Source organism: Daphnia carinata, chromosome 10 (assembly GCF_022539665.2).
Source record: "Daphnia carinata strain CSIRO-1 chromosome 10, CSIRO_AGI_Dcar_HiC_V3, whole genome shotgun sequence".
Lineage (NCBI taxonomy): Eukaryota > Metazoa > Arthropoda > Branchiopoda > Diplostraca > Daphniidae > Daphnia > Daphnia carinata.
The window spans coordinates 6940002-6966144 of record NC_081340.1 but is presented as its reverse complement, the minus strand read 5'-3'; the positions used below and the strand labels follow the sequence as shown (position 1 = coordinate 6966144).

The 26143-nt window shown below is 40.9% G+C and overlaps 4 protein-coding genes and 1 long non-coding RNA gene across 5 annotated transcripts; 3 read left to right on the top strand and 2 right to left on the bottom strand.

The window, feature by feature from the left end:
- Positions 1-16: 16 nt before the first annotated feature.
- Positions 17-4272, top strand: LOC130701039 (piwi-like protein Ago3). Its single transcript, XM_057522981.2, has 14 exons — positions 17-443; positions 502-621; positions 684-1040; positions 1128-1326; positions 1392-1591; positions 1653-1766; positions 1828-1989; positions 2047-2121; positions 2179-2372; positions 2443-2807; positions 2868-3275; positions 3342-3533; positions 3621-3860; positions 3930-4272. Exons 1-14 carry the CDS (start codon positions 358-360, stop codon positions 4014-4016), a joined length of 2799 nt encoding a protein of 932 aa, XP_057378964.1. The 5' UTR covers positions 17-357; the 3' UTR covers positions 4017-4272.
- LOC130701088 (uncharacterized) lies at positions 4102-4820 on the bottom strand. The gene is made up of 3 exons (XR_009003946.2): positions 4440-4820; positions 4294-4368; positions 4102-4232 (listed from the first exon to the last, which is right to left on the bottom strand). It is a non-coding gene; the product is annotated as an uncharacterized LOC130701088 (long non-coding RNA).
- LOC130701038 (uncharacterized) lies at positions 4554-7747 on the top strand. The gene is made up of 4 exons (XM_057522980.2): positions 4554-4712; positions 4775-5669; positions 5740-6743; positions 6811-7747. The coding sequence occupies exons 1-4, from the start codon at positions 4659-4661 to the stop codon at positions 7657-7659; spliced, it is 2802 nt and encodes a 933-aa protein (XP_057378963.1). The 5' UTR covers positions 4554-4658; the 3' UTR covers positions 7660-7747.
- Positions 7748-7958: 211 nt separating this feature from the next.
- On the top strand, positions 7959-9062 carry LOC130701062 (glutathione S-transferase 1-1-like). Its single transcript, XM_057523018.2, has 3 exons — positions 7959-8392; positions 8488-8655; positions 8751-9062. The coding sequence occupies exons 1-3, from the start codon at positions 8042-8044 to the stop codon at positions 8937-8939; spliced, it is 708 nt and encodes a 235-aa protein (XP_057379001.1). The 5' UTR covers positions 7959-8041; the 3' UTR covers positions 8940-9062.
- A 3130-nt stretch (positions 9063-12192) lies between these two features.
- On the bottom strand, positions 12193-21436 carry LOC130701046 (cardioacceleratory peptide receptor-like). Its single transcript, XM_059497186.1, has 9 exons — positions 21120-21436; positions 17949-18221; positions 16590-16725; positions 16424-16527; positions 16179-16272; positions 15810-16106; positions 15263-15397; positions 14291-14471; positions 12193-13754 (listed from the first exon to the last, which is right to left on the bottom strand). The coding sequence occupies exons 2-9, from the start codon at positions 18117-18119 to the stop codon at positions 13307-13309; spliced, it is 1566 nt and encodes a 521-aa protein (XP_059353169.1). The 5' UTR covers positions 18120-18221; positions 21120-21436; the 3' UTR covers positions 12193-13306.
- Positions 21437-26143: the final 4707 nt, after the last annotated feature.

Sequence of the window (26143 nt, the reverse complement as noted above, 5' to 3'; positions counted from 1 at the left end):
TTTGTGTAAAGATTCATGAACAGCTTTCGCAAAAACTGGCAACTTCTTCTCGTTTCCGAATTTTTTTAATGAAAACTTGCAAACTGAAATTGCGCAATCAGATAAACAGCATGTGGGATCTGTTTTTCAAACGTTACACGTGTACCTAAGCCAGAAAGAAAACAATTTTGAATAGCAACGATTTCTGAACATCCTATTATAGAAAAGTTCAACGGTGTTCATGATAGTTTTTTTTCAATCTGCTAATTTCAAAGTTTAAGTTTTACATCTGGGAGTTGTCCACATTCTGTCTCTTTCCACTTATGGCCAGTAGTCATTCCAGTTGAGTAAAATTAAGGTATTATTTTGTGATAAAAAATGTCTGAACAAGGAGTGGGAAGAGGCCGCAATGTGGCTGGTGGTAGAGGAGCCAGACTTCTAGCAGCCTTGGAAGCTAGTCGAAGGTATACAGTTTAATATGTTTATAAGCAAATCATTTTGACAAATGGTTTAATTTCTCAGACCAGGAGAGCCTTCTGTTGTAGTTGAACCACCATTAGATCCAACAGTATCTTCAGAACCCAGTGCTTCAAGAGCTCCAGCAGGGAGAGGATCAGCGTTAATACAGCTATTAGCTAGAAGGTACCTGTCTTTGAGATAAAGATTCAATTTCTTGTTGACTTATTTGGACAAATCTTATCTAGACGTGTAATTGGCTCTGCTACGTCTTCACCTGAAACTGCTTCTACCACAGCACAGATTTCTTCCTCAGCCCTTACTCCTGCTCCAACTCCTACCTCTCCTTCAGTGGTTTCTCAAGTTTCTGTCGAGTCCACGAGCCAAGTAACTTCAGTAGTAGGCAATATCAATCCTGTTGGCAGAGGAGCAATTGCCAGAATGCAGAGTCTGAAACTCAGCTCTACAACGGAAGTTGTTACTAAACAAATACAAGTTCAGGAACAACAGAAGTCTCAGGCAGTTACAGAAAAAGTGTATGCCAAGCCCATTTTGATCCACCAGGAAAATGCACCCATTACAAAAAAAGGAGAAATGGGTAACAAGTATGTTGTACATTAACATTGATCTATGGTCATAAAATTTCTAATTTATTTTTTCCTTTGACTTCTTCCCCTTTTATTTGTATCAAGGATTAATGTTATTGCAAACTATGTCCGAGTAGACATTGATCCTGGCAAAGGAATCTATGAATATGAAGTCTCTTTTTCCCCATCTGTTGACTCGAAACAAATTCGGTTTGAATTGTTAAACCAACACCGAGAGGTTTTAGGTCCGGCGAAAACGTTTGATGGCGTAACCTTGTACCTCCCATATCAATTCGAAAACACTGTAAGGAATACGTTTATGTGTCATGGAAAACAATATTAATTTGTCTGCAATTATTGCTTTGATAGGTTACATCGTTTCAAAGTTCGCATCCTGCAACGAATGAAGCTGTTACCGTGAATATTGCATTAAGACAGAAAAGGCGAGCAGCAGATAGCATTCATTTCTACAATGTTCTCATTCGGAAAATTGCCCGAATTTTGGGCATGGTTCAGATGAATCGAAACTATTTCAACCCGAATTCTCCAATTATCATGCCTGTTGAAAAGTAAATCAAGCTTTAACCTTCTTAATAGAATACTGTTTGGATAGAGATGTTAACTTAACAGGCTGGAAGTTTGGCCTGGCTATGTAACAGCGATCAACGAATTCGAAGACGGATTGATGCTGTGTTGCGATGTATCATTTCGGGTGCTACGCACAACCACTGTTTTGGACGAGCTGTAAGAATTGGATACATATCTTCGTAGCTATTGTAACAACTATATTTTTTTTTGTTTACAGAGTTGAAATGAGTAAAAAGGGAGGCTATTTTCACCAAACAGCTCAAGATGTGTTAATTGGTCTTTCGGTCCTTACACGCTACAACAACAGAATGTACCGTATTGACGAAATCCTTTTCGACAAGAATCCTAAATCCACCTTTGAGTGCCAAGGTGAACCGATGTAAGTGGTTTTGGAACAATTGATTAGATTTTTAAATAAAAATTCTCGTGTTAATAGGTCGTATGTGGACTACTACAAAAAGCAGTACAATATCGATATCAAAGATAAAGGCCAACCAATGCTGCTTAACAGGTGAGCTTTCGAAATAATTAGCCTGGTTGTGTTAATCATATTTGAGTTTAATTTTAGGCTGAAAAAGAAAATGCAAGGCAAGGAAGATGAAACAGTGCTTGTGTGCCTCGTACCAGAATTATGCTATCTAACTGGATTGGATGACCGTTTAAGAAATAATTTCACCATTATGAGATCCCTCGCGACGCATACCAAAGTAGCACCCATGGCAAGAGTTAAAGCTCTAGCTAATTACATAGATTCTGTCAACAGTAAGGTTTCCAACTTCATTACGAATATCTTTTTGTGTGGGTATGTTTTTTAATTTCCCTATGTCTACAGATAACGAAAAAGCTTCAAGTGTCCTCTCGCAATGGGGGCTTTCTCTAGCTCCTATGCCACTATCCATAGAAGGTCGAGTGCTCGAACCGGAAAGAATTTACTTGAGCAAATCTAGTTTTCCTACCAATCCTCAGTGTGACTGGACAAGAAATTTGGGCAACGACGTTTTGGTTGCGGTCAAAATTGATTCTTGGATATTGGTTTACATAGAGAGAGAGCTTAACATTGCTCAAGATTTCAGTAAAACCCTATTGGATGTTGCATCAAAAATGGGCATCCGCATTAATCCACCCAAAATGGTCGTCTTGCCCAACGACCGCACAGACACATATGTAAATCGTATACGGGATGAAATCAATTCTTCGGTACGTTTTTATTCATAGCTTTCATAGAACAATATCTTTATCAAATGTAATATTATGTAGCTCCAGTTAGTTGTTGCCATTTTCCCTACTTCACGTGACGATCGTTACGCCGCCGTCAAGACTTTATGCACTGCACAGTTCGCCGTTCCTTCTCAGATGATCAATAGCAAAACGATCTCGAATCCGACGAAACTTCGGTCGATTGTTCAAAAGATTGCACTGCAGATCAACTGTAAAATGGGTGGCGAACTTTGGGCCGTTAGCATCCCGACCAAGACGTTGATGGTTTGCGGAGTGGACGTGTACCATGACCCTACGAGACGCGGCCAGTCAGTGGTGGGATTTGTTGCATCAGTGAATCCTGGCCTCACACGATGGTTCAGTCGGGCTAAATGCCAAGGCCCGGGAGTGGAACTGGTCGACACTTTGAAAATATGTTTTCTCGAGTCGTTGAAAAAGTATTACGAGGTACATTCTCAACATGATTCTCTAAAGTATTTGTTGAAAGACGGATAATGAATATTGTTCTTTTAGATTAATCATGACTATCCGAAACAAATTGTTCTCTTTCGTGACGGAGTGGGAGACGGGCAACTGCAATTCGCTGCCGCACACGAAGCAACACAGTTCTTGTCAGCATTCCAGTCATTGGTTCCGCCAATTGAACCGAAATTTACGATGGTAGTCGTTCAGAAAAGAATCAATACTCGTTTGTTCCATAGCGCTGTAAGTTGGTTTCCTGGATTACTGACCTTCCAAATTTTCAGTAATTTCATGCCCAATTTTTATTACTATTATTTTTTCTTTGTACAGAGGGACACCATAAACAATCCTCCCCCGGGAACCGTTGTCGATCACACGGTAACGCGGCGTGACTGGTGGGACTTCTTCCTCGTTTCACAGTTCGTCACTCAGGGCACTGTTTCTCCAACTCATTTCATCGTGGTCCATGATGGCGGTATGAAGCCAGACAACCTTCAGAAACTGGCGTACAAGATGACCCACATGTACTACAACTGGCCGGGAACTATTCGTGTTCCAGCCCCTTGTCAGGTACTTTACAAATGAAAAATGGCCTTCATACCTTGGTAATTAATTCAAACTTTTATTCCTTCTCATAAGTATGCACACAAATTGGCCTATTTAGTTGGCGAAAATATTCGCAAAGAACCACAGCACCAATTGTCCAATCGCCTGTACTTCTTATAAGAGTGGGAATGGTCAACTTTGGTTATATCTGAGTATTATTAATTTTACTATGTAATCAAGACACCTTGTGGAGCATTAGGTGGTCATTTTCCAATTCAGAAATGCGATATATCTTCAGTTCCATTTCCTTACGTGTTTCGTTAAACTCGTGATATCCCGTACAAAAGAGGTGTTTATTTCATCTCGAGTGATATCGTCTTCTAACGTATTAATTACCTGTATAATTAATCAAGCCAAATAAACCAAATGTTTTCTAGCATACATTTTAACATTTCACCAGAGGTTACAACGCCGGAAATGTGCAACTGTTATTACAAACAGCTGATCAGAGAAGACGTGTTGCACTACGTGGCTAAACGAGAAAGTGTGGGTAAGAAAATTGTCCTTGAGCTATTTAATGTAGAAGGCGTTTATTTACCATACCTTTGTTTGAACAGGAATCTCCGCCCTATTCTTTGTTCCAGACATCTTCACTGTGTGTCAAATAAGAAAGGAAAAGCTAGTCAACGATTGTGGTCATTTCGCAGGGCTTCGAAACAAGATAAGCTATCTGTTTCAAGGCATTTAGATGTCCATCATCCAATCTTTTATCTTTTCATCGCAGTTACAGTTGGGTACGGTAACACCAAGAGTTTAAAACGCATGGCACAGGGAAGCAAAATGGCCACCGTTAAAGACAAAGCTACAAGAGTTAAGGTATTTCACTGTTTAAATGTTTTTTTTTATACTATAACTTCATTGTATTCCATATGTTTCAGGTCAGCCGGCGTTTAAATGAGTCGGAGCATGATCATATCCGCCATACTTTCTTGTCAGCTGGTGGGAATGCACCACCCTTCGATTCCCATTTGGCAAATGCTCCGGCTGAGGATAAAGCTAGTAAATTGACACCTTTTCACCACGAATGTTTCTGCAACCATGGAGATGACCTAGTCAGTGCCATCAAGTGGCATTTGGACAACATGAGCAATCCAGAAGAAATCAATTGGCAAGATGCTATTGGTCTAAGTCCGTTGCATTTGCTTTGCGGGTTTAACGGATCAATTTACTTCGTGGAAGCACTGGAACTATTACTAGAAAAAGGAGCGAATTTGAAAGCTATCGATTTAAGAGGCTACACTCCGTTTCACTACATGTGCTTCAATGCCATGTTGTCAATTGAAGTCCAGTTGAAAGGACTGAGCATGCTAATACGCCGGGGGTCGGATATCAACGCTAAAGAGTATAGAGTTCGAGCATCTCCATTGCATCTGCTTTGCAACTATAACACGAAGAAGAAATTGGATCCTATTATATCCTTTTTCATACTTCATCGTGCTAGTCTGCACGCCAAAACTTCAGAAAATCGAACAGCATTGCATTGTTTGTGCCGGACCCATCGCGATGAACATCTTCTCGGTGCTGTTACTATTTTGGTCCGTCACGGTGCTGATGCCAATGTCCGTGATGACAACAACCTCACTGCACTTCATGAAGTTTGTCTGTTCTACCAAAAGCCGAATTTAAGCAGCGTAATTGACCAGTTGTTAAGTAACAAATCGACGTGTGTTAATTATGCGGCTATGCACAAGAGAGCAGCTCTTCATCTGATTGCTATTCATTACCATCACGCAAATTTGCCCGAACTTCTGGAGTCTATGCTTACAAAACATGGTTAGGTTCTTTTTTGATAAATATCTAGTCAGTTACTATTTAATTTTTTTTTTTTTTTTTTCAAATGTAGGAGCCGATCCAAATCAAAGTGACGAAAAGTATCGAACTCCTCTCCATTATTTCCTGCAATATAACCGTTCTAGTTGTTGGAAAGAAGCTATTGAAGTCCTGATTCGTTCGGGAGCAGATTTAGAAAGACGTGACTTGAAATTTGGACGTCCTGCCCTTCACCAGGCTTGTTTAAATTTTTACCAGGCCACTGAGCTACCTGAGATCATCGAATTGATGATTAAAAATGGAGCAAACGTCAATTTTCTAGACAAACACAATCGTAGTGTTTTGCACTATTTGACATCCGCGTCGGCGGTTAATTTGAACGTGGGTCGATGCGTTGAGTTGATATTGCCTCACCTTAACGAACATACAGTGGACGAAGTGTCAGTTCAAGGCACAACAGCTTTAACACAAGCGGCTCGAATGGGTTGTGTTGCTACTCTTCGTCAGTTAATTCCAAAAGCAAATAAAAATGTTACCGATTCGTTCGGGAAAAATGTTCTGGAATATCTGAAAGAGTTGGGCGAAAGAAAGGGTCGTCCTCTTTGTTCTTGCTGTCAAGCTGTCGGTTCTTTCGTATTACCACAAGCTCTGGTCATGAATTTAACGAGCAAAGAACGAGTTCGGCTTCGTCATCCGGAACGATTTAGTCTGGCAGAGTTAGGGAGATACGTGCTGGATACGTCTCCTTACGTCACTTTTCTATACGAGGATCATCTCTTCAAATTAGCCACGCCCAAGTGGATGGAATTCTTGGACTTTTGGAACCATTCCAAAACGTTGTCTTTAAATGACATTGTGCGAGTCCAGCGATTCATCCGTGGCATGACTCATCCGTGCAAATTGCCACCATTAATTCCGCCACGACGCAACAAGTGCGGATGGTGTGACACCATCGGCACTGTCCACAGCTATGTGAAAACTCTCACGGACAAGGCTGGCCAGATGGATTATCGTTTCCGGCCATCATCCGTCATAGTTTACGGTTCATTGGCTGAAGGCTCGAAACTATTCGCACCGGTAAACATAATCAATTTAATCAGTTAAAAACATTTCCCTTTCTAAAAAACATTGCGTGAATTCTTAGGATTCGTATCATTACGCTGTTGTTCTGGCTGATTGGTATGAAGACCCGTTACATCCGCAAACGGTTCGCTACAATGGAGACGAGGCTTTGGTCGAGCAATTTGCTTCACGAAAGAAGCTGGGCGAAATCTCTTCCAGCAAATTAAGTCAATACTACAATGGAATTTTGGAAACGGCTGCCAGTTGGATTCAGCGTTTTGAAATTTTCGAGCATTGGACTTCGAGTTTTGATGAAATCAATACGACTCTTTATTTAGTGTATCGTGGGAAGAACAACCAGGCACCTATGCGTTTGGCCGTCTCACTTTCGTTGGCTATTGAACGTGCTCCAGGCCACACTCTTCGTCGGAGCCAATTGCCTTCGTGGTGTCGAGTGGCCGAAAGAGACGAGAAAATGGAATATTTAGGTGCTAAACCCAGCATGGAAGGTTGGAGGTCTATTTATCCGGCCGTGGAACGAGATAGCATCAGACATTCCGGTTCAACAGCTCTGCAAGTCTTCCAGTTGGTCAAACTTCTTATAGCGGCTTCTAATAGTACAGAAGATGGCCAAATAATGAAAGAAGATCCGAGCTCTTTTGCGCTAAAAAATAGCCTGTTGCACTACATGGAATTGAATCCGCCCCCGTGGAATACTGTCGACATCATTCTGCACAGTCAGGGCGTCATCGATGTCATTCTGGATAAGCACGATTTCTCCATGAGTTTTTTCGACGACAAAGAAAAGATCACATTCGATCAAATGCCTCTCTTCTCGCCAATAGCTTTTGACATCAAGAAGAAGATCATGTTGATCAAACTGCAGCTGAAATGTCTGCTCAATGACAGACACCATTCATTCACTATCTAATCGATACATTTAGGGTATTCGCCCGTCCTTGTATACATCCGAACAAAATCTCATTTTTGTCGTGAGAATACAAGACCTTTTAAACAAATTGAATGCATCATAAACGGCGTTATGCAGTCAGTGGTAGTCAAATTGCGAGCTGATTTGCTTATCATTGTCTGTGATAACCTTTGATACGTACTCGCAGTGGCGACATCTGTTTACAGACGTCAAGTGATAGTGACGACTGGTATCGTTGGCTATCTATCAAATCTGATAAAGTAAGAAGCCAACCTCATTGACTTATGTCGATAGCAGTTACAGTATTCATCAATTTCGTCAAGCGTTTAAGGGCCAGTCTTTGGAAAATTTAATTTGCTTACGGTTGACCAAGAAAGCAGCAATGCCGATTGATTTGTATTACACTTCGTTGAGTCCACCATGTCGATCTGTGATGATGACGGCCTACATGGCCGGAGTAGACGTCAATTTGAAAATGCTCAATCTGATGAACCGTGACCAGTTGAAACCGGAGTTCTTGAAGATCAATCCGCAGCACAACGTGCCTACCATCGTCGACGAGGATGGATTCTGTTTGAACGAAAGCCAGGCTATTTGTATGTATTTAATTAACCGTTATGGCGGCCATAAAGCTCAACATCTCTACCCAGAAGAGGCCCAGCAGCGTGCAGTCATCGACCAGCTTCTCAATTTCGGTTCGTCCGTCCTGTTCGCCAACGCCAGGGATTTATTCGTACGTCTAATCTAAACTCTCTTTTTTAATTATAAAAATCATAGAATAACCAAAGAAGGGACATTAACGTCACGGTTGGTTAAATATACGTTTAGATTCCCGTGGTGATGCACGGCGCCAAGCAGCTGGATCCGGCAGCTTTGAAGAACTTTCATGACGGAATTGGATTCGTTGACATCAGACTAGCTGACAGCGCTTACGCAGCTGGCCAGCATTTGACGATTGCGGATATAGCGCTTGTGGCCTCTATTTCGTCCATCGACGTGAGTTGTTGTCTCTGTCTGGCTTAGAGAGTCTGACTCATCTGCATATGCACTGGAGACGGTGAGAGAAGTATTTATGTCATTTGTTTTGACAGGCCGTCGACAGCCGGATCTTGGACAAATATTCGCACATTCAGACGTGGCTTAAACGATGCCAAAAGGAGATCGCTCACTACGAAGAACTCAACGGAAATGGAGCGAAATTGTACGGCCAATTCGTGAAAAATGCATTGGAAAAGATTGACGTCGCAGAGTCCCTGTATACCGGTAAATTTGACGTTTGAAAAAGACTATCAGCTGCTATCAAGAAAGAGCTCCAATAATCGCATTATGATGTAAAATCGGTGTGCTAGTAAACTGGCATCCTTTTACCATCTTCCATTTAAAAATAAATACAAATGACGTCATTGGCTGGTATCAGTCTGAAAATATTGGAAAGCCTAAAGAAGAGCATTCTGGTGATTGCAAATTATTCAAACAGAGTTGAACAATCTAGGTCGATTGAAATAATTAAGTTTTTAATCCACTCTTCTTCCAATCAGCTGGGGTATCTCCTTGCCATGGCCTACCTTCAACATGATAACACAAAAATACCAAACTTATCATATAGAATCTGATATTTTTCGAAATGTCATACAGACCCAAACTTTAACTTTGATTGTGTTCAAATTTATCCATTTGATGGAGACATTCGTCGTTATTTACATCGTTAGAGCAGTACAAACGGCATAACCGAATGCCAACCTGGCTGGACTTTCCAATTATGGTTACGATATGTAATATGGAATGGGTTCATCGAGTTTGCCTCGGACGAATGAGCACGTAGCAGAAGATATTGGCAAAAAGGATGTGGAACAATAATCTGGCAAGAGAAAATGATCAACTAATGTGAAGTTACTGACTTGGTCCTTTTCTTTTTATAGGACAGCAAATAGAACGTAGATATGTAGTTAAAGAACGATGATGGACGCTCGAAGAAAAGGAAAAACAATATATCGTCCTTATTGTGTTGAGGAAACCGGATCGAGACAAATATAGCGTGATTGATGGCAGGCGGTGGGTATGATGATAGTATACTGTGGCTACATCGTTGGTCAGAGAGGAGCGAGCCAACTTACAAATAAAGGCACACAATTGACAGGTCAATGGGCGTAAATGTTGAGAACGTAAATCAAAAATATTATTCAAATCTTCAAAACAAAAGTTTCGCAAGAAAAGCTATTGCCATCTATAAAGAGTTTGTCTGAGCAATGGCCTCATTTGAATAATAATATGTAAAAAACCATAAATCAATCGTTTGAAGATGTGTTGTTCTCCTTGACATGAATTTGAATAATAGATTTAATGAAACCTGCCAAGACCCACACAAAACAATTCAACGAATGGGAACCGACAAAGAGCATAAATATAGGTCCTCTGGTCATGTGTTGTTACGAAAGTGAACCTGTAAAAGAGGTCCACGTCGTGACAGACTCTCATATCTTCCACCACCCACAAAGTTTTGCAAGCACAATAGACGTTTCAGTTACCGACCTTAATAAATTCGTTCAGATTGAATACGTGATCTCCTTTGTGTTTCCAGCTGGAACATTTTGTGGCTGTAAAACTCGATCGGGTCTGTGAAAATCAGATGCAATTTAATCATCAATCTCAAGTCAAGCTTTAAAAGATAATATTTCTCTTCAGTTATTAATGGCCAAAAAAAATGTATACAAAATGTCGTGACTTGTGGTTTGCGCGGAAGGAAGAAGAGACTAGTCTCTGAGGAAATTCACCATCACTCTTTTAAAAAATGGCTGACTGGGAAAATCAGCTTTTCTACTTTTCCACTTTGTTCAAGCGAACGTCATTGATTCTATCCAATGATTGACGACAACCTTGAAAAAAGATGTCGATCGAGCGTCACAAAAATCAAAAAGAAAACAAACATACAACAGTGAAAAAAGAAAAACAATTGGGTTCACTTATTGAATAGCAGACGGAACTTTGGTTACTGCAACGATGTGGGCCGTTTAGTTTCAAAGTGTACACCAAGTGTTTCGCCCAGCCATAGGGAAAAGAAAAACAACACTTTGTCTTTGTCAACACAGACTGTTTTTTTTTCCTTTTTTCAGTAACTATTTCCCGTTTGCGTGACGTGGGCCTATCGAATTCACGTAGCAAACTTCTAGTGGGAGAAAGCTGTTAATAACTGTTACATGGATTATGTTGATCGAATGTCGTCAGTCTTCACACTCTAGAGCGTTTGAAAAGTTTCACGGTAATCCGACGATGACGTTGTTCTTTTGTAGATAAACATGGCCAAATAACATGCAAGTCTTTTATGGAACGATTTCTTGTGCTACTCTACAATAGCAAAAGAAATGGTAATGTACGACATGTATTCATGGCGGAAAGTATAGCATACAAAAAAGGAACAAATAACTATGGAACAGCAGTTGCAACCATTTTGGAAGGGCAAACTTTTGCTGTTAGAAAGATTGTTTTTCCTTTATTCTTTTCTTGGTCTTTTATTATATTTGATAGTACAGTTATTATATGGGCTGGTTGTTTCGGAGAAATTCTGTGTTGCTTGCCAAATGCAAGCCGAGTCTTTAGCTCGTTGATTTGTGTAAAATCATGGCCGACCACAACTGACGTTAGTCTTTTTCTATGATCTTTCAGAATTCATTCAGCCCGTCAATAATCGACAAATGTCGTCTGCTGCGTCGTACGCCAGTCTACTTTCAATTATTCATCGTTTTCATAGGAACTTGTCAACTATCGATGGTAAGTCCCAGTCAATTCATTCCATCGTCGTGATTCCATATGACATAACATAGTTGTTGGCTCGAGCTCAGCTCGAAAGCAATTCGTGCACCATGGGCATTTTGTTTTTCGATATCGTGATGAGAGTCTCGAATTTTACGAGAATAAAGTGCTGCATAGATTTTTAAGAGACGGACTGAAAGCGAACCATCGGGTGGAGTGAGGCAGAAGCTCTACACATTTCCGTTTAACTCTCGTCTCGATCTGTTTCATCTTGCACGACGAGCGGCACTCAACAAGTCGTGTAAATGAAGACAAAGTGGTCGTAGTTCGTTATAGTAGAAGCACACACACACTGCTGGAACGCAGCTCAAATGGAAATATAGCGCCATTGCTTATTCGCAGTCCAACATTTTTCGCTTCTCTCTTTTGTTTCGTGATCACGTTGGCAACGAGCCAAACAGCTGACAATGTTAACACTTAAATGCGCGAGCCCTTTTTTAAACAGAAACAGCTAAATGATGATGGCTGTGCGTTTGTAGCGAAATTATATTTTGCTATTCGAGTTGATGACAAAGATTTTAGTGACCAGCTGTTCTCGATGTCCCATGCAAACGGCAGTCGCTGTTCTGCTATGTTGACCGAATGGATTCATTAAAGATGATGGGACTGCCCTTATTGTCCATTTCGAATGGTGTAATTTACGTAGCGTTTAGGAAGGGCGAAATGAAAAATGGCACATCATCATTGCGAAATAAAGACGTGTGTCTATTAGAAAAAGAGAGTCAATTAGTCTGGAACAATAGTATATTTTCCCATAACCTCATTGAATGTAGAAACGAGAGTATCATATTTTTTTTTTGCAAATAATAATATATATTAATACTTGGATTGTTTCATTTTTGTCAGTTTTGAGAGGGAGGGAAGATTGTTTCGGTTAATTTGCCATTTGAAATCATAAGTTTTTATATTTAATATAATAGTTTGTAGTATCGTGTATATCGATCGTGCTGTGTCGGGTTGTGCGGGACACGCCGTGAATATTAACATAGAATTACGTTATTTTATTTTGTCCCCCCCTCTTCTTGTTTTCTGCCTCCCCATTCCCCAGTTTGTGCCAATAGAATTTTTCTGCTTACAAGCGTTCCAGGACCGAGAGCGTGATGACAGTAAAAGATCATATGGCAGTTATTTTGTACAGACCACATAGATAAGAAAAAAAAAAAAAAAGAGAATGGACCGTGAGTCGTTCCCCTTTTTGTTTTCGGGAGGGCGGGTAGAAACGACTGGCCGCGTGAAATAATGCGGAGTGAAAGAAGAAGAAAAAACAAAAAATCGAGACAGCGGATGTGTTAAACATAGGACAGTGGGATAGGCGTTCTTCTTTTTTTTTTTCTTGATGGTCGCTACGTGTTTGCTGCAGCCCGCCGACGCTCATTAAACACAATATGCAATAATTTACATGACGGCGTTGCAGTTAGGGATAAAACAAGATTGACACGTCAAAGAAATGTTTTGAAAAAAAAAGTAGTCCTAACTGCCATTACGTATGTACGTTTCAAGAATATTTATATACGATAGTGTTATTTTATCCAATATTAGGCGGAGAGCACATTTATAGTTTTATCGTGAATTCCAACCGTGACTTGCATGTCAACAGGGTCGTTTTCATTCACTGGATTAGATGGCGTCCTTTTTTCGTTTTCCCACAAGGGCTGCCATCCGAACGTGATTGCGTATTATTTGGTGCATGGCTATATGTGTCCCAGTAGATAATGAGATGAAATTTATGACTTGTAAGATGATGTAAAACAAGATGACAGAAACCCTGTAGAGATAAACATTCGTCTTTTCATTGACGAGCTCCTCGGCGCTCATGTTTCTTCTCATGTCGTCAAGTTTATCAAACCCACTGACTACTGCGACTGTTGGCCGGAAGCGGTTCTTTAACAATGGCCGGAGGAGGCACAGCGACGACTTCCGTTACGTCCGATGACGATAGCCGTCGAATCAAATTGCCGTCACGACGGCCGCTGTCTTTGACAGCGTTGGCGACTTGCGACGTTGCCGTGGTAGTGGTGGTGTTAACAGTCGTGCCCGTTGAGCTGCTGTTGTTGGCCAGCCGATGGAAATGACCGCGGAACTGATTCTGCGTCATCTGGCGGCTATGGTGACTATTGCGGTGATTAGTCCGCGTGTGGGCAGTGCCACCGCGTGATGTCGTCCGGTTCTGCAACGACGGATGGTCAACCGAGCCGTCGGCAGCGCAGCAATTCCAGTCGGGACACAGACCGATCGAATGGACGGCGTTCTCCAGTTTGACGGCTAGCCACTCTAGCGCCGGGATCTTTCTAGTTTCAACAACACGGGCGAGGCGGGGTACGAAATAATAAATGGCGAAAAGAAAGAAAGAGAGAGAGAGAGAGAAATAGCAAAACAAAACGATATGAAATTTCGATTTAAAATTTTTTTTTTTATTACAATTAAAGATTATCGAGCTGTCTCTGCATCGCATAGTTTTTTGGCTACTTCCAACGAGAGGGTTTATAGATATAAAAAAAAAGGCCTGAGCAAATGATTCGTTTCGAAATGGACAATCAATATTTTCCAACTACTTTTAGCCCTCCTCCACTCTGGTATTTAAGACTTTTTTGATCCGATTGCGTTGGGAGACTTAAAAAGAGAGAGAGCAAATTCCCTCCCCCTTTTTTTTTATCGATTCGACCAGTTGGCAAGTGCGGGCATACGTAATGTATGCGCTCACTGGTTTTAGTATCGTCATCACGCGCGTCACGAAAGATCAAAAAGTCCCATCTTGAATTAGATTTTTCTTTGCGACTTTTGAAGTTGTACGTACAGTACGTTTAAATGTTAGTTTAACGTGTACCTGAGATTGCGGCAGAGGTGAGTGGAGAAGAGGCAATAGATGAGCGGATTAGCGGCCGAATTGAGTGGCGCCAAACTTTGAATGAAAGTTGCAACGGCGATCATCGTCTTCGATTTAGGGATGTGGCCGTAGACTTGGAGCAAGTCGAAGACGATGTACGGTGCCCAGCACAGAATAAACACTAGCGATTTTCGGAAAAAGAAAAGCCAAATCATTTCAATAGTTAAAAAATCCACTACATTTCATTTTGTTTGTTGTTTCTCAGCTGTATCGTAAACATGAAAACGAGCAGATGTTGGCATTTTTTTTTTTATAGATCTGACAGCTGAAATAGCTGCCGAAAACAAACAAACAGAAGAAGAGCTCCATGTCTGAAAATGGCCTATATCTTGACAATCTTCTATCGTAACCAACAGTGAAAGGGGGATAAGAAACAACAACTACTTTCGTTCACCGTCTACGACGAAACAACAAAAATTATATGTGACATAAACTTTTTTTCCGCCGTTTTAGCTTTCTACTCGTTCAAAAAACAAAAAAGATGGTTTCCATCACGTCAATTGTTTTTCTTACGAAATTTTTCGTGTGGCTTTTTTGTTCTATAATAACTCAATTGTAAAAGATAAGCGATTTAGTGTTTATCTTATAGCGATAAGAACATTTTTCTTTTCCAGCTTTAGAGAAGACGTAGGTCCGCATTGTTGGAATTGTTTGGGAATTAATGAGAGCAATGCAGTTGGAAGGAAAACATCACAAAAATGTCATGTTACGACAGATCTTGAGAACACAGGCAGATGGCTTATTATATTTCCCCTTTCCAAATCATTTTTGATTTGTTGAGTAGATTCCATAGACTGGAAAGCATATCGGCATATGGCCGACAGTTTTTTTTTTATTATCTCGTAATACGATTCAAAAATAAACTCGAGAATGTTTTCATTTTTTTTTTATTAGAAAAAAAAAAGGACTCACCAAAGACAATAACGAAGGTCATCTTGACGGTTTTGATTTTAGCGCGTGGGATGATGCCACGAGAGCTGGCCCTTCGACTTTCCTGATCCTCGTCCAGCATGGCCGTTCCTGCACTTCCGCCCGTTCGATTAATACCTGCCAAAAAATAATAATTCCATCATTTTTTGTTTTTTGTTTGAGACATTCTCAAATGACAGGATATCATCGTCCCTGATGGAAAACGGAATTCAAATCAAAAAGATCTTGCGCACATAAAAAGAATTATAGTTTACTAGCGTCCTCTGACATTTCCCCTGCATTATTATTATTTTACGACGTCTAGTAAATAAAAGAAGCTTCCGGTTGATGACCGATGCACAACCAAATAGGCGTCAGCAGATCCGACATCTATCGTCTTTTTTTTTTTTAATAGCGCACAGCTCTATACTCTATCCACTTTGTGTCAAGTAAAATTGCGGCTAAATAAAAAAAATTCCTTTTTTTTTCATTCTGGGTTTAGTAGACGTGTAAAGAGAAATCGATAATGGGCAGAACGTCTTTATTTTACCGGCTGTGTTATTATTGTTGCGATTGGCCGATGGCATGGAAGCGGTAAGGGCTGCCGATTGGACCCAGATGGTCCGGACGATGATGACATAGCAGGCGAAGATCAGTAGAGCGGGTAAGACGAGCAGCGAGACGGCGACTAAAGTCAGGTAGAGTTGCCACTGCCACGGCTCCGGCATGTCGATCCAGCACTGCACCTGTTCCTGCACCAGACCCTCTTCGTAAAGGAATAACATCGGCGTCGAGAAAATGGCGCTCAATATCCAAGCGACGGCCACCAAAATCCGAGCTCTTCTCCCTGTATTTTTTTTTCGTCCGTCTCAAATTTCAGATTTTTTTTGAAATTTTCCAATTCTTTAAATGGACTCACATCCTCGGCTGAAATTCATCGGATGGCAAATGGCGTCGTACCGGTCGATGCTGAGCGCTACCAGGACGTAAGTCGAGGAATACGTGACCAGAACCTTTTGTTGCATTTCTCCGCCAAACCGAAAGGAAAAACAAAAAAGCCGCTTTGAATTAAGATCAACATAAAAACTAATTCGAAAACACGTCCTATTTTCCGTTTAAACGGAAGAAATTCGATTGAAATTCCGGCCAAAATCAAAATGATACCTGTGAGAAGCGGATGACTTTGCACGCAATATTTCCAGCATGCCAGGCAACGGTGATTTTCCAAACAATGTCCGTCAAGACGCTGATAACGCCGACGCTTAAATCTGCATTTCAAAAATATTTATTGAATTATTTGAAAAAAAAAAAAATTAAAAGAAGGACGCACCGGCGATGGCGAGGTGTTTAATGAAATAGTTCATTCGTGACTTGCGCGCGCTGGACATGCCCAACGCCAACAAGACGGCCATGTTGCCGACGACGATGAGGATGAGCAGGATCCACAAGAAGGCCAACTGCTCCGTCTAATATGTGGATACAAAAAAGAAGATATCATCTCGATTGCCTCTCCATTCAAGTGACGGATCAACTCGTTTGAAAACTTTTCCATCTCTCTTTCGCTGATCCAACTCTGTCAAGTAAAAAATCAAACAAAAATTGAAAAAGAGCAAAAACGGGCTCTCCCATTTTGAGTCGAGTGGCACGACCTTGTCTGATTGAACGGATGCCGGAAAAAAAAAGTCACCAGAGGATCCCCAAAAGAAAAGACGTCCGACCATCTTGCGAGAGAGGTCGACTATTTTCTTCTGCCCAGCTATCGATCCGAAATCGATCCAGCGTTACAAACAAGCCCGCAAGCCTTTCGTTTGTTTCTAGCCGCACAGTTTTTCAAGCACCCCAGATTTTTCTGTTTAGATGAATTCATTAGATTCGTATATTATGGAGTTGCATCCATCGATGGATCATCCAAACAAATCCCTCAAACTTTTCATGTTTCAACGTGTCGAGTCAAAACAACAGATTTTTAAACACGCGTTAACTGATGTGCCGCCGCTTTACGGACAAACAAACGATTCGATAGTGTAAACAATGAAACGTTCTATAAGGTGGCCGGAAGACAAACAAAAAACAAAAAGAGGTCGGAAAATGTTGTTGTTTAAGAGTTGCAATATTACCGGGTGCCTACGACGGAGCTTTATTCGATTGAGACGGATGGGCAGATATCCAAAAAAGAAAGGGAGGCCGTGCAGAATGGGCCATGGGCTTATGGATGTCGTCCACTTTCATCCGCCACAGACAAGATAGTCCGAAAAAAAGGGGCTTGTTGAATTTATACCCCAATTGTTCTTTTTTTTTTTTGAGGAATAATCCACGCAATCTTTTGAAGCAGGTCCCCCCTTTTTTTTAAGATTATCCAATCATTTCTGATTTGTATCGGTCCGATGTTGCCCAACAAGTATTTTTTTGTTTTGTTTTACTAGTGGCGAATATAAACGGAACTGCTAGCTCAATCAAGTACGGTCTCCGGCAATGGGCCCTAGAGAGGATCAAACCCTCTAGGATCACGGCCCATTCCCACAAAGAAAAAATATATTTATTTTTTTATATATATACAATTCTTTTTTATGCCGAAGGCGTGCATTGTGGGAGATGAGCCGATAAAACTTTCAAGATTATTTATCCAATGTCTTTTGATTTGTGTTGCGTAAGCCGGCAATCAAGCGAGAATCGAAAAAATGTTATTTACCTGGTAGAAATAAAACGTGTTGAAATCATCTTCGCTCGAATTGGTGGCACTCGGACATAAATTCAGTTCACCGGCCGATTGGTCGCTATTGAACCACGTCCTTTCCAGGCATCCGTCGTCATCATTTTCAGTGTCCGTCACATTGATGATGCCCGTTAGTGAACTTTCCATGCCCAACAAATCAATCCCTTTTTTTTCCGATAATAAAGGCAAAATTCCGTTTTCAACAAGCAGTTTGTTTGGGTTGAAGATGGTAGGTTTTTAGTGTATCATCTGTATTATAAGAAAATAGGTCCATTAGAATCAGACAATATTGATTGAAGGATTGTGTTTGTCCAGAAGGACAAGTTCTCTGTCCTACAAGAATAACTTGCCATACTAAACAAATAAGACGGCCGTACTTAGACACACATCACGTTCTAGTAACACATTATCGCGTGAGTAAGAAACCAATGACTTTAAAAAGTTTTCAAACTTTAAAAGACAGAAGTGCATTGAGTAGGGAGCACACGATCAACGTAAGTTTTACAAGAAAGTCGGAATAAGGTCGAACTGATTGGCGGCCAGTACGTGGCTTACAACCAATCGATCCATGCCTCCCTCATCATCATCTTCCCAGACGCCATTAGAAGAGAAAGTCGAGAATCTTCTTCGTATATATCCGTAGCTACGCTTTTAATGATGACCCGATTCAATCGATTCACTGAAAAATTTAACGATTTTTAAATGGTCAATAACTTGGCAAATGTTGACCTAATTGGTGAACGAATACAGCGAAGAGTTAATTCCATTACACGTTACGTGTTAAGAATTGAGCTCCTTTTAGTTGTGTTCCTTTCTTTTTTAAAAATATTCTTCTAGCAAAATAAAAGAAGTGGAGATGAGTCTTCCATTCCGGGCACGTCGTTGGCTGTGAAATGCCATCGACTCCAAACTCACGCGTGCATCGAGTCCACACATTTCTCGCGTGTTTCACGATCGAACCGATGAACCCTCGCGGCGCAACTCTCTCCTCTAGTCGCTACTGCCCTTTTCTTCTCCTTATAATTCCCGTGCTCCCTTATTATTTTCTTGAGTAACATGAAAAAACCAACGGCTAAAAAAGAACGCGTGATTCCCTTGAGTGTGACTTTGCTTCGTTGGTAATCAAACAACTTGCTGGCCCCAAGCTTGATTTTGTTCACGCCGGTTCTTGCCCGCGGCTATAATGGATATGTTGACAATCAAAAATCAATTGCGCGCGTGATGTATCGGCTTGAAAAATGATGTCCGAGCCCTGAGCGTGAGTTGCTTGTTGATTTTGGCATAAACAAATGACTGCAAACAAATAAGCCTTTTGAAAATATTTCGCGCCATCATTAAGCTAATGACGGAAATAGCCCTACACGAAAGACACAATGTTCTTCTTCTTTTGGGAGTTATTAGTCCACTAGAACTAGGCTGTCCGCCAAACAGACGAAAAAAAAAAAAAAAAAAGACGGATGGAACTGGAACAATCCCCAGACTTATTTATTTCCCGAGTGTCCCTTTTTCGGGGCCGTTATCTTTGGCACCTGGCCGCTCTTCCGTGACCGTTGACCTGGACAAATTTTTTTTTAAATCCTTCCCCCTCCCATTGTTGTCTAAGGTGAGAACATCTCGCGAGCCTGGAAAACCAATAGGCCACACAGACACACGTCTGGGATGTCCATACAGACTATATAAATATGAGACCCAAAGGGACTATCGGCTATCCCAGTGTACTACAAAAATGTAGGGCACGAACGTGAGCTGACCTCGCCATGATTCCCGCGGGATCCGACACAAAAGCCGCCAAGACCTGAAGGAAAATCGAGGATTTCCGTCATAACTTGTGCAAGCCGTTTATGAATCCATCCGTCTCCCAGCTTCTCATGCATCCAGTATATAAATCTATCTATAGAATTCCTCCCTTTTTTAAAGGCGAAACGATCAGTTGACTTGGAAACAGATGTTTTCCAAATTGAGCATCTTAAATCAAACGTGTTTTTTTCGCGCTTTTGAAAAAAAAAATCGATTAATTTATTCAAGTTGTCCCGTTTTTGCAGCTGCCACGAAATATTAAAATCTCAAAAAATGTTTTTAAAAAATCGGGGGTCAATTGTGCGAATGTCGTTGAAATGTCGCAATCGTTTTAATTATAAAAAAAAAAAGCGAATTTTTGTGCGACATTATCGGAAAGTCATTCGGCAGAAAACGGAAACAAGTCGTCATCGTGAAACATGCCTAGTTTGTTTGCCCACAAATTCCCGATGGGGGAATTCCGCATCCAGTATCACGAGACAATATGGGGGGATGCTACTAGTAGATATATACGGCAGCCTCGGCTTTATTAGACACTACATCCGCAGAGCAAAGGGTCTGATAACATTCGAGACGGTCTGTACTGAAAAAAAAATACCAGAATGCAATTTCTCTCTGCAAGAATTTCCAGTCGAAATAAAACACAGAGAGCCAATAACACATTCTCTCCTCAATTGCAAACTTCCTGATTAGCTTGGACGGGTAAAACGTTTTTCGACAAGTGACGTCATTTATAAAATTCTTGTCTCTGAGACCTGCTCGAATACAAAGCGCCAGTGTCAAACGACTCCCGTTACACACAACAGGTTGTGCAGCACGCGTCCAAACTATTCTAGTAGCAAATGACAAAAGACTTTGATAGAGCACCGAATTGATAGACGAAATAATAAAAGAAAAGGGATCTTTCTTACAATCGCGATGTTGAACGTGAAAGAGTCGTGAAAGTTTTAAAGTTTTGCCGACGTTTTTTACGATACGTTGGCAAACAATAGACAAAAGTTTTATTGCAGTCTTTGAAGCTCCATTGGATTGAAGAAAACGAGTTTGTGTTGAACGATTTTAGACAGCAAACGAAAAGAACATGATATCGAACAAACTCAAGTGTTTAGTGAGATAATGTGTCAACAAGACGTTACCGCAAACACCTGGCTTATTTACATTTGAAACCCTTTTTTTTTTCGATATCGAATTTGTACGTGAACTGGAAAGAGAACGCAGTGGGGGGTAGAACATGACGCACATTCAGCAGATACGACAAGGCGCCAAGGAAATGAAACGCGTGACACTATCGCAGACGCATGTGGCCATCTTTTTTCTGATTGAAAAATTAAATTTAAAGAAAAAACTCACCTCGAAATGATTTTTATTTTTCAGTTGAATCGGCCCAGCAGAAATCCACGACGAAAAGTGTCAACGTTGCTCTGACGATTGGTCTCATCCCGCCTAATCCACACTGAACAATTAAATCTTTTGTTTCTTTATTAATCTTTCCCCCCCACCTAGATTTGATTGATTCTTCCGAATTTTTCAGCGTTGCCACGCACTCGAGTGTTCTTAGCGAGATATAAAACAAAAAAAAACAAACAAAAGAGAAACACTTAAGACATGGGGAAAATAGAAAGACAGAGAGTGAGAGAAAGAGAGAGAGAAAGGAGTTTTTTAGAATCCAACCGGAGAGCTGGTTGAGGATCAACTGGAGACGGTGCCCGCTTTTTGCCTCCACTAAACCCCCCTCCTCTCTCTCCATCTAGATGTGCACCGCCTTCTCTACGCGCGTGTTGAACGCAGGCCGGGCGCCACCGCTATGGAAAAACAAAAATGGAAGCACACACACATCACATTTGATGAGCTACTAACAAATGACGAAACAATTAGATATCGATTTGTTTTTGTTTTTAGTTTTTATTTCTTTGTGTTATGAATTGTTTTGTGATCATTTTTTTGGGTATCGTGCAACTGCGCATTTGATGGCAAATGACTACGGGGCATGGGGCGGAAAGAGAAAACACAGATCATAATGCATGAATCTAAACCAGATGAGAACGACCCGTTTGTGCGGATGCGGGGAAAAGACGGAATTGGGGTGGTGGGTGATGGATGATCCGACGCTTCGATGGACAGTGATGGATTGGCTCGGACCGGAAGGTTTTCTTGTTTCTTTTTTTTTATTTTGTTTCTTTTTTTATTTCTGTAGTTTTCAGTTGTCTTTCTTCAAAAAAAGTGGCGAACTTCCATTGTTGTATTGCGAAACAATAAAATGACTAGTCAAAATGAATCATCAAAGTGTATTTAGGTATTTATTTAGTGCGATTTTGAATCCATTTTGCATATAGAACCACGTGTTTTGGAAAGTGTACCCCTAATAATGAGTCATCAGGTTGATAACCTCAAAGAGGCAGGGTAAGAAATCAGTTGTCAAGGTTGTGGGAAACCACGTGCGGACAAAGAAAGAAACAAATTTTTGTATTCAATTTCCCAAGGGTATTTCATATCTCCAACCCCCAATGCAGAATAAGATTCGAGAACAACAATTGTTCGAGAATGTTCTAAAATTGGGGTTGGGTAAGCAAATTCAAAAGGCAACAATGTCAAAATGCTAATGTCATAAAACGAAACATAAAAGTAAATTTTTTTTTAAGTTAGTAATATTAAATAAACGAGGTGATAACGAACAAAATAATTTTAGAAACTGTTTATTCTTTATTGTTCTTAAAAAAAAAAAATCAAAAACCCATGATGCCATATTTCTTTAATTGACGAAATGACAACCACGCAGCAATCAAGATCATTCGAGTCTCGTAGTTGGCGCGGTGCACATGTGCGGCGTGCGACCGTGGCTGATTGAAATCTGTTCTTCAATCAACTGTGTAGGTGTTAGTGAGGTTGAATCATTTAGATAATTACAAGTGGCAGTGTAAAAGCCTATTGTCTAACAAAGACACACAAAAAACAATAACTATTCGAACGAATAAAGACAACTGGAGAATGCCAACAATGTTGCAGCGGGAGGTCAGGAACAAGTAGGCGAGTGCAAGACTCCGACTGTGGTAGAAATAAATGTGTGCACTCGTGCATTATTGCAGTTGTGTAATCTATTCGACGACGATCCACCACGCTCCTGTTGTCCAATTCACCGTGTGCTGATTGAAGACTCGACAGAAAGTGGGCGGTTCTTCCGCATCAAGCCAGCAACGCACATCTTGCTGGTAAGTCTCCATTTTTTTTTCCCTCGTAGATGTAAATATAAACGCCTTGCAGCAGTTGAAAAAGTGTAAAAATGTCCAGGAAGAAAAAGGAGCTTTAAGCTACATCCGTTTTAGCATAGAAAGAGGAGTCTCTGAGACACGCATGCCTATTAGGTGCCCCCTTTTTTTTTTGTTTCGGCACAACGGAATGTTTGTTTTCGTCAACGGGGTGCTAGACGTCGGTTCAAAACAGTTTGAAACGAAACATTTTTCTTGGGACGCTTTCATTATTTTTTGTTCTCATATTTTCGAACACCCGTTGTGCGTTTTAGAGTCATCTGGTTTTTCTTTATTTGTTGGTGTTGAGTCTGCCGCCATTGCGATTTTTTCTTTCTAGAATGACGTAACTAGGGGCAATTGTTTTTTTTGGCGGGCTTTTTTTTTTTATCTGCGGATGATTGGCAACACTGTGATTAAAGGATGAGTAGGTATGTCAATCGTGACCTAGGACAATGATCGTGAATGGCCTCGGGTGGCATTAATGGAGTTATCACGAATTGGGAGGACGATACGCACAGTAGGCCGTGAGCAAGTCACGCATTTTTTCGTGATTACTAAAAAAAAAGAATCTTTTTTGATGTGATGCTTCTGCCGTGCACATGTCGAACACAGCTGTTTGTTGCTTTTTGTTCTCACGTTTTGAAACGTTTCTGGAGAAAACCTTGCATCATTTGCATTAAACGAACCTTATTAACCTTGTTTAGCCTATAATTTTTGATCGGAAACGTCGTGTGCGTGCGACGTTATTGAGACAAAAATGCCGAAAATGCCAAACCAAAAAAAAAAAAAAAAAAAAAAATGTCTTCATTTCTTTTCGGTTTTCAATTTTTGAAAGGTGAAATTCCAGGCATTTCTTTTTGTGAGGTTTGTTGCCTCCATAATTTGTGGGTTCCTTCTCTCCATGGCGCCTTCACAGTTGACAAACAACTGACGTCATGCTATTTTTTTCTTTGCCGTTCTGCAACTCGTTTTCCAGCCGATTTTGAAAGATTGACGGCCTGTCTCCTGGAGAAAAACTTCGGCACAGTTGGCGATGAAACTCGTCGCAGGCCGTTTGAAAAACTACCGAGCCTCCTTTTTTTTTTGTTTTCTATGCACCACCTTAACACAAACGACTGGCTGTTTCTCAGCGCTAATGGACCTCGTCGCCTGGAACACTGGGCTTGCCCAGCAACCAGCCGACTGGAACATGCATTTCTTTTTTATTCTGATTGATTTAAAAGACGCTCAACTCTTTTTTTTTTTTAAGCTGTTAAAATAGGGAAAAAAAAGAGCAATCGACAAAAGAGAGTTTGAGATGGGAGGGGAGGGGGAGTTATTGATGCATGAAAATTGGCCGCCATCTGGTTGCTGCCAATAGCATAACCGGAGGGCATCATCAGATTACATTTCGTCTGCTGTGCCATCAGTCTGATTAAAAGCTGATTAAAGTGCTGTTGTGTGGTGTAAGTCTTGTTTTGGGCCCTCCTCCCCGATATAATTCTATCGCGCTAAAGTGGATTCCGATCTATGCGTCTATTGACGAAGAACGGTATAAAAAAAAGAGGAAAAAAATTCATCACAAAAAAAGATGGCCAATTTATTGGAAGGAGAAAAAACGTATACACAATCCATATCCATCTTGTTATCCCCCACACAAAACGAGTGTCTATATAGATCCTCGTTGTAGACATTTTTTATTTTATTAGAATCAGATTCGAGTGTTCTGAGATTGAATTAGCGTGAGCCGGGGGGAGGTGGGTTCGCATTGTTCGGGAATCCCGCAGACCCGTTTTTTTTTTCTTTTTAAATGAATCGAAAAGATAGGGCTTCTGTCTTCAAAAGAGAAATGGTTTGTTCGTTAAAGTAATCATCTGTTTGTTGAGCACGATTTTCGTTCAGGGAACGGTTTCACGTTATCGCCCATAATTTAGCAGCCCACCTCTCCTTTTGTCTAAACACGGCGACATTAAGCCAAAGCAGCCCTACAATGTGCCTGCCATCAGGTGAATACTGATGTGCCCGCCGTGATTCGTTCTTTCTCTTTGGGAATTTTTTAACTAACGCGTCCGCGTGTAATTTTTTTCCGCCAACCGTTCATCATTCGCCTTCATGGGTAGGACGGGAAAAAAAAAAGGGAGTCGGGACAGTACGCAGACCGCCTTGCCTTAACACCCAGCGTGCCAGTTAAGACGCATACAAAGAAAGGGATAGAGGGGGGGGGGGGGACATTCACGATGCCCATGTCGAGCGACCCAAACGGCCACGAGTTGCTTGTTTTCACAGCTTTTGCCTTTTCGAGAATGGAACAAAAAGAGAAGATGATTTTGTTTTTTCGAATTCCATTTTCGTATTTCCCGCCTGCCCTTTTACATCGAGCCTCGTTCACGTTGACTTTTCCTCTCCTATTTTTTTTTTTCATTTTCAATTTTATTTGTGTTTCGTCATTTGACGAAACGAATGAGGAAGCCAATTATACAATCTTTAAGGGTCGTGCAGATTTATTATGAGTATATTTATTTAAAAACAAAAAGGGGTATCACTAGTGAATGGTGAACGATCACGGCATGTTTGCTTTAAATGGTTCCGTGTCTGTTGCCAGGGACGTATCAACAAGACGCTAGAAGAAAGCACGTCTTTCTTCATTCGTCCTGTTTTTATTTATCGTGACTTGGTTAACACGCAATCGTATCAAAGTATAAACAGTCCGGCCTTTAAATGAATACGGTTGACCATCAACGCTATTTCTGATAGTTTCCCTCTTTTTTTTTTCTTACAAAAATTGAAATCGATTCCACCGAATTTCAGGTTTTTGTCGATGAAAACGCACCGTCTCTTGTTTTTAGCATCATCCCACAAAAACATTTCGGTCGGGATTACGGGGAGGCGCCGACGATACTTATGCTCGTCATTTTCCCACCATTTCTTTTTTGTTTTTTTTTCCCTCGATCATCAGCCCTTTATACAACGTAGAAGGACATGCATCACATCAAGGGATTTTCCGTGAACGGCTTCCGATCACGCGGGATCTGGCCCAAACTTTTTTTTTCCGTGCAATATCGTTTGCCATCAACCGTCGTCGTTCAATCAGACCACCGCTCTTTTTCGTGTGTGTTGATTACGTGTGAGCAAAGTGGTGGACATCCAGGT

What these genes read in the sequence shown, in the direction of transcription:
- LOC130701039 (XM_057522981.2), top strand. Translation starts at nt 358, where the DNA reads ATGTCTGAACAAGGAGTGGGAAGAGGCCGCAATGTGGCTGGTGGTAGA. An exon ending in GCCTTGGAAGCTAGTCGAAG is followed by an intron (nt 444 to 501) that starts GTATACAGTTTA and finishes TTAATTTCTCAG; the next exon opens with ACCAGGAGAGCCTTCTGTTG. An exon ending in GGGATGAAATCAATTCTTCG is followed by an intron (nt 2,808 to 2,867) that starts GTACGTTTTTAT and finishes AATATTATGTAG; the next exon opens with CTCCAGTTAGTTGTTGCCAT.
- LOC130701062 (XM_057523018.2), top strand. Translation starts at nt 8,042, where the DNA reads ATGCCGATTGATTTGTATTACACTTCGTTGAGTCCACCATGTCGATCT. An exon ending in CCAACGCCAGGGATTTATTC is followed by an intron (nt 8,393 to 8,487) that starts GTACGTCTAATC and finishes ATATACGTTTAG; the next exon opens with ATTCCCGTGGTGATGCACGG. An exon ending in CCTCTATTTCGTCCATCGAC is followed by an intron (nt 8,656 to 8,750) that starts GTGAGTTGTTGT and finishes TTGTTTTGACAG; the next exon opens with GCCGTCGACAGCCGGATCTT.
- LOC130701038 (XM_057522980.2), top strand. Translation starts at nt 4,659, where the DNA reads ATGGCACAGGGAAGCAAAATGGCCACCGTTAAAGACAAAGCTACAAGA. An exon ending in GTCTATGCTTACAAAACATG is followed by an intron (nt 5,670 to 5,739) that starts GTTAGGTTCTTT and finishes TTTCAAATGTAG; the next exon opens with GAGCCGATCCAAATCAAAGT. An exon ending in GCTCGAAACTATTCGCACCG is followed by an intron (nt 6,744 to 6,810) that starts GTAAACATAATC and finishes GTGAATTCTTAG; the next exon opens with GATTCGTATCATTACGCTGT.
- LOC130701046 (XM_059497186.1), bottom strand. Translation starts at nt 18,119, where the DNA reads ATGGAAAGTTCACTAACGGGCATCATCAATGTGACGGACACTGAAAAT. An exon ending in TAAACACCTCGCCATCGCCG is followed by an intron (nt 16,528 to 16,589) that starts GTGCGTCCTTCT and finishes TTTGAAATGCAG; the next exon opens with ATTTAAGCGTCGGCGTTATC. An exon ending in GACCTTCGTTATTGTCTTTG is followed by an intron (nt 14,472 to 15,262) that starts GTGAGTCCTTTT and finishes GAAAATCGCTAG; the next exon opens with TGTTTATTCTGTGCTGGGCA.